This window comes from Mobula hypostoma, chromosome 3 (assembly GCF_963921235.1).
Source record: "Mobula hypostoma chromosome 3, sMobHyp1.1, whole genome shotgun sequence".
Classification (NCBI taxonomy): domain Eukaryota; kingdom Metazoa; phylum Chordata; class Chondrichthyes; order Myliobatiformes; family Myliobatidae; genus Mobula; species Mobula hypostoma.
In genome coordinates this window covers 7,336,199-7,352,152 of record NC_086099.1, presented here as the reverse complement: position 1 = coordinate 7,352,152, position 15,954 = coordinate 7,336,199, and the positions used below count along the sequence as shown (strand labels likewise).

At 42.9% G+C, this 15,954-nt stretch overlaps 1 protein-coding gene across 1 annotated transcript in view; it reads right to left on the bottom strand.

Annotated features, from left to right (window-relative positions):
* me2 (malic enzyme 2, NAD(+)-dependent, mitochondrial) overlaps positions 1–15,954 on the bottom strand; it is a 112,116-nt gene that overhangs the window by 76,353 nt on the left and 19,809 nt on the right. Inside the window, exons 2-3 of the mRNA XM_063042618.1 lie at positions 10,725–10,847; positions 4,339–4,472 (exon numbers count right to left, since the gene is read on the bottom strand). Coding sequence (XP_062898688.1) covers positions 4,339–4,472; positions 10,725–10,832 — 242 coding nt within the window. The 5' untranslated portion in view covers positions 10,833–10,847. The remainder of the gene's footprint in view (positions 1–4,338; positions 4,473–10,724; positions 10,848–15,954) is intronic.

Sequence of the window (15,954 nt, the reverse complement as noted above, 5' to 3'; positions counted from 1 at the left end):
ATGTTAAGGATACCATCAGAACGAGCTATTCAAGTGCAAAAAGATTTGTTTGTTTTATCGACTACACAAAAGCATTTGATAAAGTAAAGCACAATAAGTTATTTGAAACATTATAGAAAACTCTAGATCTAGATTCGAAAGACCTCTGCCTAATCAGAAATCTGTACTGTGAACAAACTGCTGCTGTAAGAGTAGATGAAGAAGTGAGTCAGTTTACGAAAATCAAGACAGCCATTAGACAAGGGTGTGTTTTCTCCCCTGATTTGTTTAATGTGTACAGTGAAACAATATTACAAAAAATAAGAGACATCTTGGGAATCAAAGTTGGCGGTGAAAACATCAATAATTTCAGATATGCAGACGACACTGAGTTAATTGCAAGCAGGGAGGAAGAACTACAAAATTTAATTGATATAATTGTTGAAGAAAGTGCAAAAATGGGTCTATCAATTGCAAAAAGACAGAATGTTGTGATATCCAAAAAGGAGAATCCTATCTGCAGGCTGAGAATAAATGGGGAAGACATAAAACAAGCACAGAACTTTTGCTACTTCGGAAGCTGGGTGACATCAGATGGCAGGTGCGACTTGGACATCAAAAGAAGAATAGGGATGGCAAAAGATACCTTTACGAGAATGAAGAGTATACTGACCAATACAAAACTAGGCATGACAACCCACCTCAGAGTACTGAAATGTTACGTTTATCCAGTTATGTTATATGGCTCAGAATGTTGGACAATATCTGGTAACATGAGGAAATGAATTGTAGCAGCAGAGATGTGGTTTTTGAGGAGGATGCAAAGAATGTCATGGACAAAACTAATATCTAACAAGGATGTCATGAACAGCGCATACACAAAAAGAGAAATAATGTATGAGGTCATGAAAAGGCAACGTAACTTGTGATCAGGAAAGAGGAGTTAGAATGCATGGTATTTTTGGGAAAGATTGAAGGGAAGAAAGCAAGAGAAAGACAAGGACAAATGATGATGGAGACAGCAGCCAGAGAATTGGAAATGAAATGAAGATGAGTACATATAGGAACAGTGGAAAATGAGGCCAGAGAACTAATAATGGAGGACAAGGAGATGGCAAATGAACTAAATGAGTATTATGCATCAGTCTGTCAGATTTTGAAGGGAAGAGAAGTGAGTGCAGTTACTATTACAAAGGAGATGGTGCTCAAAAGCTGAAAGACCCAAGGGTACACAAGTCACCTGGAGCAGATGAACTGCACCCTAGGGTTCTGAAAGAGGTAGCAGTAGAGATTATGGAGGGAAAAAAAATCAATGGACTCTGGAATGATGTCAGAGGACTGGAAAGTTACAAATGTCACTCCACTCTTTTAAGAAAGGAGGAAGGCAGCAGAAAGAAAATTATAGATGTTAGCCTGACTTCAGTAGTTGGGAAGACGTTGGAGTCAATTGTTAAGGATGAAGTTATGGTGTGCTTGGTGACGCAGGACAAGATAGGACAAACTCAGCATGGTTTCCTTCAGGAAAATCTTGCCTGACAAACCTGTTGGAATTTTTTAAGGAGATTACAAGTAGGATAGATAATAGAGATGCAGTGGATATTGTATATTTGGATTTTCAGAAGGCCTTTGAGAAGGTGCCACACATGAGGCTGCTTACCAAGTTAAGAGTCAGTGATGTTACAGGAAAGTTACTGGCATGACTAGAGCATTGGTCGATTGGTAGGAGGCAGCAAGAGGGAATAAAAGGATCCTTTTCTGGTTGGCTGCCAGTGACTATTGGTACTCCACGGGTTGGTGCTGGGACCACTTCTCTTTATGCTGTATATCAATGACTTAGATGATGAAATAGACGGCTTTGTTGCCAAGTTTGCAGATGATACAAAGATTGGTGGAGGGGCAGGTAGTGTTGAGGAAGCAGATAGACTGCAGATGGATTCTTTACAAAAGTGATGTGCTGAAAACCATCTCTGAATGCACAACACATCCAACCTTGAAGTAGAGAGGTTACAGCAGCAAAAGACCGTGAATATACACTCAGTGGCCACTTTATTAGGTACAGGATGCACTTAAAAAAGTGCCCTGTGAGTGTAGAATGGGAGAATAAATGATTCCCTTGATCACCTGCACCTATACCTGAAGGACAGATTAGGATAATGGGCAAGAAAGTGGCAAATGAAATTCAATGTTGGAAAATACATGGTCATTCACTTTGGTAGTAGAAATACATGTGCAGACTATTTTCTAAACAGGGAAAATCAAGTAATCTGAGATGCAGAGGGACTTGAGAGTCCTTGTGTAGAACACCCTAAAGATTAGGCGGCAAATACAATGTTAGCATTCATTTGAAGAGATCTAGAATACAAGCACAGGGTTGTGATGCTGAGGTTTTACAAGGCAATGATGAGGCCTCACCTTAAATATTGGGAACAGTTTTTGGCTTCTCATCTAAAAGATGTGCTGGCATTGGACAGGGTCCTGAGAAGGTTTACAAGGAGGAATCCAGAAACGAAAGGATTTTCATCAGAGGGATGTTTGATGGCTCTGGGTCTGTACTTGCTGGAATATAGAAGGATGAAGGGAATCCCACTGAAGTCTTTCGAATGTTGAAAGGCCTCGACAGAGTAGATGTGGAGGGGATGTTTCCCATGGTGGGGGAGTCTAGGACAAGAGGGCACAACCTCAGGATACAGGGGCATCCATTTAAAACAAAGATGTGAAGAAATTTCTTTAGCCGGGGGTGATGAATTTGTGGAATTTGTTACCACAGACAGCTGTGGAGGCCAGGTCATTGGGAATATTTAAGACAGAGTTTGATAGGTTCTTGATTGGACACAATATCAAAGGTTACAGAGAGAAGGCCAAGGAGCTGGGCTGAGGAGGGGAAAACAGCATCAGCCATGATTGAATGGTGGAGCAGACTCAATGTACCAAATGGCCTAATTCTGTTCCTATGTCTCATGGTCTAAAATGAAATCTTCACTCAATGTCGGTGGTTTTGAAACAGGTACATTGTCACCAATTGCGTTATCCTACCGTGGCAGTAGAGGAGGCCATGGACCGACATGTCAGAATAGGAATGAGAAATAGAATCGAAATGGTAGCCATCAGGAAATTCCGCTTTTTGTAATGGTCGGAGTGCAGGTCCTTGACGAAGCCGTCTCCCAATCTACGTTGGGTCTCACCAACATACAGGAGACCACACCAGCAGCACTGGATACAGTAGATGACCCCAACAGACTTGCAGGTGAAGTGTCATCTCACCTGGAAGGACTGTTTGGGGCCCCGAGGGAGGTGATGTAGGGACAGCTGTGGCACTTGTTCCATTTGCAATGACAAGTACCAGGTGAGAAATCAATGGGAGGGACAAGTGGACAAGGGAGTTGTGTAGGAAGCAATCCCTGCAGAAAGCGGAAAGTGGGGTGGTGAAGGGAAAGATGCTTTTGGTGGTGGAATCCAGACGGAGGTGGCAGAAGTTACGGAGAATTATGTGCCGGATGTGGAGGCTTATTGGGTGGCAAGTAAGGACAAAAGGAATCTGTTGTGGCAGGAGGATGGGGTGAGGACAGACGTGCACTAAATGGAAGAGATGCAGGTGAGGGCAACATTGATGGTGGAGGCAGCGAAAGAAGAACTTTTCTTTGAAGGAGGATGACATCTCAGTTGTTCTGGAATGAAAAGCAAGAATGAAACGGAGGAACTGAGAATGGCAGTTTTACAAATGACAGGGTGGGAAGGGATATGGACCAGATAGCTATGAGAGTCAGTGGATTTATAAAAGATATCAGTAGATAGACTGTCTCCATTTCTGCAGATCGAGAAAGGGGTGAGAGGTGTTTGAAATGGACCAAGTAAATTTCAGGGCAGTGGGAAATTGGGGGCTAAGTTGATGAAATTGACTAGCTCAGCGTGGGTGCCAGAAGCAGCACAAATGTAGTGCAGGAAGAGCTGGGAAACAATGCTGGTGTGGGCTTGAAACTCAGACTGTTCCACATAGCTGAGGAAACAGCAAGAATAACTAGCAACCATGCAAGTGGCCAAAGAGACACTCTGGGTTTGAAGGAAGTGGGAGGGGCCAAATTGTTGAAGGTGGGGACGAGTTATTTTATTCTCTTTTAAACTTGTGAACTGGAAATGATATCACACAGTCTTGAATTATACATGTAAAATGAATCTACTGTAGACAAAAATAACTGTTATCTACTATGTAAACACAGGCATAGTCCAAGACCCTCCCTCAGTTCCACAATACCACTGATAGGACAGAAGATACCTGACGGGGTGAGTGGGTAGTCAATGAGGTTTCCATGTAATAGTACTCTGTAACTATGACTAATACATGTGGGAATAACTGAGCCTTACTTCGTCAGTGGGTTTCGAATTTTTTCCAAGTTCCTCTTAAAGCGCATTGCTTGAATATCTTGTGTTTCTATTTTAGGAGGCAGAAGCCCATGCAAGCCAAGGATCTGTCTTTCTTCCAATGTGAATGCCATGCCCTAAAAACATATTGACAAATGACTCAACAATGACAACCGAAGCACTGTAAGGTAAACATAGTTCTACATAGATGCATAATTCACATCCACACGATTCTTGTTCTAAACCTGTGAATAAAAGCAAAATAATTCTTCACTTATCCACACTTTCAGTAAGTTTCTTTTAAGAAACATTTAACATAAAATGACTGGCCAAAATACATCAACTTATGGTTTTGTAATTAACCAATTCTCTATCCGTACTATTTCCAAATCCCCATGTTCTGTAAATTTTGATAAGCTGCCACATTCCTCTTGCCAAGAGTCACTGTTACTCTCATATCCTGTCAAACTCACCTTGAGTGCAGAGACTCTATTGCCAACATCATTTTATGTACACACAATCAGTCTGTGCATATAAGCTAATCTTATGTATATACAGCTGCACTCAGTTATGTGTTTTATAGAATTGCATCTATATTTATATTTATTCTGTTATTTATTCTCATTGTGTTTTTTTAAATTCTGTATTGGATCCGGAGTAACAATCATTTTGTTCTCCTTTACACTTGTATGGTGAAGATGACAATGAACAACCTTAACACGAGATTATTAAGCAAAGGCCTTTTGAAAGTCTGAATATGCCACTTCCCTTAGCTATTTTTCTGTTAGAATTTCTGGAACAAGATGGCAAGCATAACTCCAAAATCGGACAGAATCAAAATCCTTTTCAACTTAATTCTACAATAGACAATAGGTGCAGGAGTAGGCCATTCAGCCCTCCAAGCCAGCACCACCATTCACTGTGATCATAGCTGATCATCCACAATCAGTACCCTGTTCCTGCCTTCTCCCCATATCCCTTCACCCTGTTATCTTTAAGAGCTCTATCTAACTCCTTTTTGAAAGAATCCAGAGAATTGGCCTCCACTGCCTTCTGTGGCAGAGCATTCCACAGATCCACAACTCTCTGGGTGAAAAAGTTTTTCCTCAACTCCGTTCTAAATTGTCTACCCCTTATTCTTAAAACTGTGGCCTCTGGTTCTGGACTCCCCCAACATCGGGAACATGCTTCCTGCCTCTAGCATGTCCAATCCCTCAATAATCTTACATGTTTCAATCAGATCCCCTCTCATCCTTCTAAATTCCAGTGTATACAACCCCAGTCACTCCAATTTTTCAACATATGACAGCCCCACCATCCCGGGAATTAACCTCGTGAACCTATGCTGCACTCCCTCAATAGCTAGAATGTCCTTCCTCAAATTTGGAGAGCAAAACTGTACACAATATTCCAGGTGTGGTCTCACCAGGGCCCTGTACAACTGCAGAAAGACCTCTTTGCTCCCGTTGTTATGAAGGCCAGCATGCCATTAGCTTTCTTCACTGCCTGTTGTACCTGCATGCTTACTTTCAGTGACTGATGAATAAGGACACCTAGATCTCGTTGTACTTCCCCTTTTCCTAACTTGACACCATTCAGATAGTAATCTGCCTTCCTGTTCTTGCTACCAAAGTGGATAACCTCACATTTATCCACATTAAACTGCATCTGCCATGCATCTGCCCACTCACCCAACCTGTCCAAGTCACCCTGCATTCTCATAACATCCTCCTCACATTTCACACTGCCACCCAGCTTTGTGTCATCTGCAAATTTGCTAATGTTACTTTTAATCTCTTCATCTAAATCATTAATGTATATTGTAAATAGCTGCGGTCCCAGCACCGAGACTTGCAGTACCCCACTAGTCACTGCCTGCCATTCTGAAAAGGACCCATTAATCCCTACTCTTTGTTTCTTGTCTGCCAACCAATTTTCTATCCATGTCAGTACCCTACCCCCAATACCATTTGCTCTAATTTTGCACACTAACCTCCTATGTGGGACCTTATCAAAGGCTTTCTGAAAGTCCAGGTACACTACATCCACTGGCTTTCCCATGTCCATTTTCATAGTTACATTCTCAAAAAATTCCAGAAGATTAGTCAAGCATGATTTCCCCTTTGTAAATCCATGCTGACTCGGACCTATCCTGCCACTGCCATCCAAATATGCCGCTATTTCATCTTTTATAATTGATTCCAGCATCTTCCCCACCACTGATGTCAGACTAGCTGGTCTATAATTGCCTGTTTTCTCTCCCTCCTTTCTTAAAAAGTGGGATAACATTAGCTACCCTCCAATCTGCAGGAACTGATCCTGAATCTATAGAACATTGGAAAATGAATACCAATGCTTCCACGATTTCTAGAGCCACCTCCTTAAGTACCCTGGGATGCGGACCATCAGGCCCTGGGGACCTTCAGTCCCATCAGTTTACCCAACACCATTTTGTGCCTTATGCGAATTTCCTTCAGTTCCTTTGTTACCCTAGGTCCTCTGGCCACTATTACATCTGGGAGATTGCTTGTGTCATCCCTAGCGAAGACAGATCCAAAGTACCTGTTCAGCTCGTCTGCCATTTCCTTGTTCCCCATAATAATTTCACCTGTTTCTGTCTTCAAGGGCCCAATTTTGGTCTTAACTAATTTTTTCCTCTTCACATACCTAAAGCTTTTACTATCCTCCTTTATATTTTTGGCTAGCTTAACTTCGTACCTCATCTTTTCCCCCCGTATTGCCTTTTTAGTTATCTTTTGTTGCTCCTTAAAAGTCTCCCAATCCCCTGGCTTCCCACTCATCCTTGCTATGTTATACTTCCTCTCTTTTAATTTTATACTGTCCTTGACTTCCCTCGTCATCCACAGTTGCCCCTTACTCCCCTTAGAACCTTTCTTCCTCTTTGGAATGAACTGATCCTGCAGTTTGATCTCTGTATCTGTATTATTCCCAGAAATACCTGCCATTGTTGTTTCACTGTCATCCCTACCAGGGTATCTTTCCAGTCAACTATTGCTAGCTCCTCCCTCATGGCTCTATAGTCCCCTTTGTTCAACTGTAATACTGACACTTCCGATCCTCCCTTCTCCCTCTCAAATTGTAGATTAAAACTTATCATATTATGGTCACTACCTCCTAATAGCTCCTTCACCTAGAGTTCCCTTATCAAATCTGGCTCATTACCCAACACTAAATCCAGAATTGCTTTCTCCCTGGTAGACTCTAATACAAGCTGCTCTAAGAATCCATCTGAGGCTCTCCACAAACTCCATTTCTTGGTGTCCAGTACCAACCTGATATTCCCAGTCTACCTGCATGTTAAAATCCCCCATAACAACCGTAGAATTACCTTTGCGACATACCAATTTTAACTCAATTTAACTTGCACCCTATATCCAGGCTACTGTTTGGGGGCCTGTAGATAACTCCCATCAAGGTCTTTTTGCCCTTACAGTTTCTCAGTTCTATCCATACTGACTCTACATCTCCTGATTCTATGTCCCCCCTTGCAAGTGACTGAATTTCATTCCTCACCAACAGAGCCACCCCACCCCCTCTGCCAACCTGTCTGTCCTTTCAATAGGATGTATACCCTGAATATTCATTTCCCAGCCCTGGTCCTCTTGCAGCCATGTCTCTGTTATTCCCACAACATCATACTTGCCAATTTCCAACTGAGCCTCAAGCTCATCCACTTTATTTCTTATACTCCGTGCATTCATATATAATACTTTTAATCCTTTTAAAGTAATACTTTTACTCCCCTCACCTTTCACATTGATTCCTATTGCATTTGCCCATACTCTCCGATCCCGTCCTGATCTTACTGCCCCTTTAACTGTTGTCTTTCTTATCTTTTCTTATTCTCTCATTCCCTTTAACTCCATTCTTATATTTCCAGTTCATCCCCTCCCCCCCACTACTTAGTTTACACACACCCGTGTAGCAGTGGCAAACCTGCCTGCCAGAACGCTGGTCCCCCGTCTGCTGAGGTGCAACCCGTCCCTTCTGTACAATTCATCCTTACCCCAAAACAGATCCCAGTGGTCCAAGAATCTAATTCCCTGCCTCCCCTACCAGCTCCTCAGCCACACATTCAGATCCCCTATCTCCTGTTCATGTCCTCTCCAGGACAAGGAACTGGAAGCAAACCCAAGATAACCACCCTGGTGGTCCTGCTTTTTAGCCTTCTTCCGAGTTCTCTGAAGTCACGCTGCAAAATGTCTCTCATCTTCTTCCCAACGTCATTTGTGCCAACATGCACCACCACCTCCGGCTGATCACCTTCTCCCTTGAGGATGCCCTGCAATCGGTCCGTGACGTCCTGGATCCTGGCACCAGGGAGGCAACACACCATCCTTAAATCTCGCCTGTTGCCGCAGAAACCCCTATCTGTACCTCTCACTATAGTGTCCCCTACTTCCACGGCTCTGCCTGACATCTGTCTCCTCGGCTTTATTTCAGCGCCAATCTTTGACACGCAGACCTGTCCGCCTCTCAGACTGGCACTGTCTTCTGTCCCGACAGCTTCCAAGAGTGTGAACCTGTTTTCAATCTACATGTAGTCAATATTGATAGCACAATGCTGCCACATACTAAAGACAAAAATTGGCAACCAAAGGCAGATTCACTTCAGAATCAACTTTATTATGAATGGCATATGATGTGAAATTTGTTAACTTAGCAGCAGCAGTTCAATGCAATACATAATTTAGCAGAGAGAAAAAATAATAACAAAATAAACATAATAATAAATAAACAAGTAAATCAATTACATATATTGAATAGATTAAAAAAGTGTGCAAAAACAGAAATACTGAATATTAAAAAAAAGTGAGGTAGTGTCCAAAGCTTCAATGTCCATTTAGGAATCGGATGGCAGAGGGGAAGAAGCTGTTCCTGAATCACTGAGTGTGTGCCTTCAGGCTTCTGTACCTCCTACCTGATGGTAACAGTGAGAAAAGGGCATGCCCTGGGTGCTGGAGGTCCTTAATAATGTATGCTGCCTTTCTGAGACACTTGTCAAATGTTATCCATTAAAATGGCAGATATGATGTTTATGCAGACTGATGCCACTTGGCTTAAATATTAATCTTTTTGAGAAACAACTTATACAGATCCAGATTAGTTATACTGAAGTTCAGCAAAAGAAATCCTCATCTCCAATGTGTATATAGCTACAGATGCATGCCAGGACCACCAGACTCAAAAACAATTACTTTCTCCAAGCAGCATGGCTGTTCAACACTTCCACCCACTAATCTATGCCTCTGCACCAACCATCACTACTTTATCATTTCCTATCAAGTCACCTTCCGTACAGAGCATTACTTTATTTAGAACATAGAAATCTGCAGCACATTACAGGCCTTATGGCCCACAGTGTTGTGCCAACCATGTAACCTACTCTAGAAATTTCCCTAGCACTTAGCCCTTTATTTTTCTAAGCTCCAGGTTCCTATTTAAGAGGCTCCCATTATATCCACGTCTACCACCGCTGCTAGCAGTGCATTCCACGCATCGACCACTCTGTGTGAATAACTTACCCCTGATATCCCTTCGGTACCTATTTCCAAGCACCTTAAAACTATGCCCCCTCGTGTCAGCCATTTCAGCTCTGGGAAAAAGCCTCTGGCTATCCACACGAAAAATGCCCTCATCATCTTATGCACCTCTATCAGGTCACCTCTCATCCTCCGTCGCTCCAAGGAGAAAAGGCCAAGTACACTCAACCTATTCTCATAAGGTACGGCCTCCAATCCAGGCGACATCCTTGTAAATCTCCTCTTCACTCTCTCTATAGTATCCACATCCTTCCTGTAGTGAAGTGGCCAGAACTGAACACAGTAATTTACATACTAATCTAGAAAAATGAACACCTCTGAAACACTTCATGAATTTAATTTCTTGCTATTTAAACTCTACAATATGCACAAAGGGACAAATTGCATATTTAGTATCTTGAATTTGAAATTTAAAACTTGAGCCAAATTTATTGTGCAAACTTCCTCCTTTTGCAAATATAAATTTAAACCCCAAATTTAACTACTTTGCCCTCTTGATTAAAATAATCGCTTCCTTGAAAGACCTCTGCACCTTCAACTTAGCATCAATTTGCCCTCCCACCTCATCACCGCAAAAATTTTCAATAAGTTATTGGTGCTATTCAAATTTAGATAAGTACATTACCGTTGTGTTCAGTGACTATTTTGTTGGAATAAAGACAATACAATGAGAAAACAAAAATTGAGGCAAAGCACTCTTATCTTTTCTCTGAGGTCTGCACTTACTGCTTTGCAGCAAGCAACTAATCCCATCATTAGACAATATCCTGAAATATTTCAAGTAAAGGTTATGCCATTCTATGTTAAAGTAGTACGAAATATTACCTTGTTTGTTCTGGGACTGAGCATCAACGGTCTTCCCTTCTCCTTCGTGTGTACACAACGGTACAAGTACGCACATGGTCTTGCAGCTAATTTAATTTGGGACAACATCTTTCAAGATTGAATCTGCAGGAATTTAAAAAGTATGATCACCATTTTAGTGACTTGTGTATGTTATATTCTACAATTGGAAGAGTTTATGGAGTTGCGTTTTCCAGTAAACTATTCACACAAGGTTCAACATAACATGGTGACAGATTTTTTTTAATGTGCTGATAGCAAGAAGAACGAGAATATTTATCATTGTCATTTTGCAATAATTAGCAAGCTTTTGAAGTTGGAATTGTTCTCTTTTCCACAACCTACAATTTCTCCATCAATGCAGTTGAAGTAAATGCTTTGCTTTTGAAAATGCCACTGTAAACCGATGTAGGCATTGGTTCAAGCTGACCAATCAGAAACAGGTTTACTGTCACTGACAAATATAATGAAACTTTAAACACAAGAAATTCTGTTGATGCTGGAAAGAGAGGGGGAGAGAGGGGGAGAGAGGGGGAGAGAGGGGGAGAGAGGGGGAGAGAGGGGGAGAGAGGGGGAGAGAGGGGGAGAGAGGGGGAGAGAGGGGGAGAGAGGGGGAGAGAGGGGGAGAGAGGGGGAGAGAGGGGGAGAGAGGGGGAGAGAGGGGGAGAGAGGGGGAGAGAGGGGGAGAGAGGGGGAGAGAGGGGGAGAGAGGGGGAGAGAGACACACACACACACACACACACACACACACACACAAAGAAGTACTGAGGGAACTCAGCAGGTCAGGCAGTATCTATGCTGCAGCAATACACAAGACCATAAGATGTAGGAACCAAATTAGGCCATTTCATCATGGCTGATCTAACTTTTCCTCTGAGCCCCAATCTCCTGCCTTCTCCCTGTTTCCCTTCATGCCCTGACCAATCAAGAATCTATCAACCTCTGCCTTAAATATACAGAAAGACTTGGCCTCCACAGCAGACTGTGGCAAAGAATTCCACAGAGTTCCATAAGAACAGCTCTCTATTCTGAGGCTGTGTCTTCTGGTCTTAGACTCTCCCACCATAGGAAACATCCTCTCCACATCCACTCTGCATCGACAGTTGTCGGCGCCTGGAGGTTTATGGCAGGGAGAGTTTCTCCATTCTGCCGCCTGCTATCGGGACTACCGGGAGTCGATCGGAACTTTATTGAGACTTTTTTTTTTAACCGTGCCTCTACTTTCTCAGGAGTCTGCAGAGATTTGGCATTGCATCTAAAACTTCCATATGTGCAGTAGAGTGTATTGACACTGCATCGTGGCCAGGTATGGAAACACAAAAGCCTTTGAACAGAAAAAAAAATGGTGGATTCAGCCCAGTACATCATGGGTAAAGCCCTCCCAACCACTGAGCACATCTACATGAAACACTGTCGTAGGAAAGCGCATTCATCATCAGACAGCCCCACCACCAGGCCATGCTCTCTTCTTGCTGCTGCCATCAGGAAGAAGGTACAAGAGCCTCGGGACCCACACTACCAAGTTCAAAAACAGGTTCAACCCCACAACCATCAGGCTCTTGGAAAAAAAAGAGGATAACTACACTCACGTCCCCATAATTGGAACACTCTCACAATCGATGATCTCACTTTAAGGATTTTTTATCATATTATCTCATGCTCTCGTTATTTATTACCATTTATTTATATTTTCATTTGCACAGTTTGTCGTCTTCTGCACTCCGGTTGATCTTTCATTGTTCTTGTTATAGTTAATATTCTACAGATTTGCTGAGTATGCCCACAGGAAAATGAATCTCAGGGTTGCATATGTTGACATTCTGTATATGTACTTTGATCCACACCAAGTTCAGCTCCTTCAGTTTCTCCAGCACTGAGCAACTCGCTGCTGGGATGGACCTGCAGTACTTTGGCTGATCCCGTAGAAGCCACTGCAATTAGATGCAATGCAATGCCATCTGCATATATGGTTACAGTGTTGGCGCGTGGCCAAGTGGTTAAGGCGTTCGTCTAGTGATCTGGAGGTCACTAGTTCGAGCCTTGGCTGAGGCAGCATGTTGTGTCCTTGAGCAAGGCACTTAACCACACATTGCTCTGCGACAACACCGGTACCAAGCTGTATGGGTCTAATGCCCTTCCCTTGGACAACATCGGTGGCGTGGAGAGGGGAGACTTGCAGCATGGGCAACCGCTGGTCTTCCCTACAACCTTGCTGAGACCTGCACCCTGGAAACCTTCCAAGGTGCAAAATCCATGGTCTCACGAGACTAACGGATGCCTACCTATATGATTACAACAGCAGAAAGACATACAATCACACACAAAAAAATAGCCCAAGTCCCTGAGTGTCATGATGAAATGTACTGATCTGATATACTCGTACTTAATTTATTTGACCATTACATTTCTTTCATTAAAATCCTCCAGAATTAAAGAATCAAAGATACTTCATGGCTTAATCTCAACACAAAAGATGGCAAGCACTAAAATTCTGCTGCTGCTGTCAATGGAGTTTGGTAGAACAAAGTGCTGATATTCATTCCTGTTCCTGAACCTGGTTATGTAGATTCTGACATTATGCATGCAATTTTTAAAAAATGCATAAAATGGCCCCAACATGCCTTCCATTGAACTTGGAACTTGAAAAGAATCTTAGCCCCAAATGTATTGGAAGATATTACAAGAAAAGTTAAACAAAACAGAAACTTAGACAAATCAAATGGTATAGCAAGAAAGATTAAGTTATAGTTTTGCAATCAAAAGCAGATTAATACTTGGAAGCAGATCTCCATGATTACATTTTCAATTTCATCCACAAAAATACTCAAGTTTTATGTAACCATCAAATCCTGAACAATCCCGGATGTAATGTGACAAGTTTTTTAGTTTGCCATACTGAGATATGGTCAAAACAGATGAATTGTTTTCACCTCAAAATGTTCACTGTTTCTCCAGCATTTTCTGTTTTTTTTCCAGATTTCTACTAGATGCAGGAATATATCAGGTGCCCAGAGAGGGGTAGCACCTCTACTGAAGGGGCTTCTCATGATCATTCAGGAGTAGCTCACTCACCTTCGGTTCCCTCTGGACACTCAGCTCTCGCGTGTGCTCTAATCAGTTGCCTGCATGCAACGACAGCCACACCCACCCAGTGCACTGCTTCGACTGGTGGGCTAAACCAGTTGAGGGTAGCTGGAGGGTCTCATACCCCAGTGTGAAAGTGACATAGCTGTTGTAGCATGCGGACTAGGTGGATGAGATACAGTGAGATACAACGGCCAGAAAGACAGTTCTACAACACCCCGGAGAGCGAAGGGCATGACAAAGCACAGAATAAATGGTCATCCATTGCAACCAAGAAAAACATTTGTTCATGTCACTGGATCCAGACTTCTGAGGTTGAGAGTGTGGAAATGCCCCAGTGCAAGGCTTTTCACTGAAGAAAGTGAAGGAAGTGAGGTCCTGAAGGAAATAGCTACAGAGATTACAGAGGCATTAATGATGATCTTTCAAGAATCGATAGATTCTGGTATTGTACCAGATGACTGGAAAATTGCAAGTATTACTCCGCTATTTAAGAAGGGTACAAGGTAGCAGAAAGGAAATTAGACCCGTTAGCCTGACATCAGTGGTTGGGAAGTTGTTGGAATCGATTGCTAGGGATGAGATTACAGAGTATCTGGAGGCACAGGACAAAACAGGCCAAGGCCAGCATGGGTTCCTGAAAGGAAAATCCTGCCTGACAAACCTACTGCAATTCTTTGAGGAAATTACAAGCAGGGCAGACAAAGGAGATGCAGTAGACATGGTGTACTTGGATTTTCAGAAGGCCTCTGACAAGGTGCCGCACATGAGGCTGCTTAGCAAGATAAGAGCTCACGGAATTACAGGGAAGTTACGAGCATGGGTGGAGCATTGGCTGGTTGGCAGAAAACAGAGGATGGGAATAAAAGGATCCTATTTTGGCTGGCTGCCGGTTTCCAGTGGAGTTCCACAGGGTTTGGTGTTGGGACCACTGCTTTTTACGATGTATGTCAGTGATTTGGACTACGGTTGTTGTGTATGTGGCCGGGTTACACAACAAAACTACAAATAAAACAATTGAGACTGGAGCTAAGTTAACAGGGCATTTTACTTACGGAACCCAAACTGAACACATATATACAGATCACTACACGCCCAATAGCTCGTGCTCAATACGATGTATTAGTAGAACATTAAGTAGTCCTATATTACACAGTAGGTTATATGGTACACTCCTCCTCTTTTATTTTAATAGTGTATCAACTGTTATTATTATTGTTTAGCATAGTGCCCCCAGTATGTGTACCCTTAACATACAAACACTTACCAATTATTTACTTAGTAACTTAATATCAAATTATAATACGGTAATGTAATAATAATAATTATAATAAATATAACTGAAGTCTCTGGAGGGGGTCTTCTCTGCTCCTCTGGGTAACGTCTATCAATAAACTACCCCAAAAACTGCCGTGAAGCGTTGCCTTTTTAATCTTGAGTGCAAACCTTCTCTCTTCTGGTGCTCCTGCTCACTGATTGGGGACAGTTGAAATCCTCTCGACCATGATGGGCCTCTTGTCTCCCAAACTGAATCCCGGGGGGTGGGGGAGTGGGCTGAGACATCAAAGCAGTGTTTGGCCAAGTGTGGCCGGTGCGATAGCGTGGCACTTAGCCTAACACTAATACAGCCCCAGTGGCCCGGGTTCAATTCCGACGTAGTCTGTGAGGAGCTCGCTGTGATTGTGTGGGTTTCCTCTGAATGCTCCGGTTTCCTCCCGCATTCCACAGACGGCCGGGCAGAGAGAGTGGTGCAAGAAACAAAAAGCACCCGGTGAGCGGCAGTTCTGAGGGTGAAGACACCTTGTTAACGAGAGAGGTCGGAGGAGAATAGGCAGACTGGTTCGACCTGACAGGAAGGCGATGGTAACTCAAATATCCACCCATTACAACAGTGGCGCGCAGAAGAGCATCTCTCAGCACACACCAGTGGATGGGCTACAGCAGCAAAAGACCACGAACATTCACCTTGGTGGCCACGCTAATAGGTTAGTGTTTTTATTTATAGTTTTGTTGTGTAACCCGGCCACATACACAATACCAAACCCTGTGGAACTCCACTGGAAACCGGCAGCCAGCCAAAATAGGATCCCTTTTTTCCCACCCTCTGTTTTCTGCCGACCAGCCAATG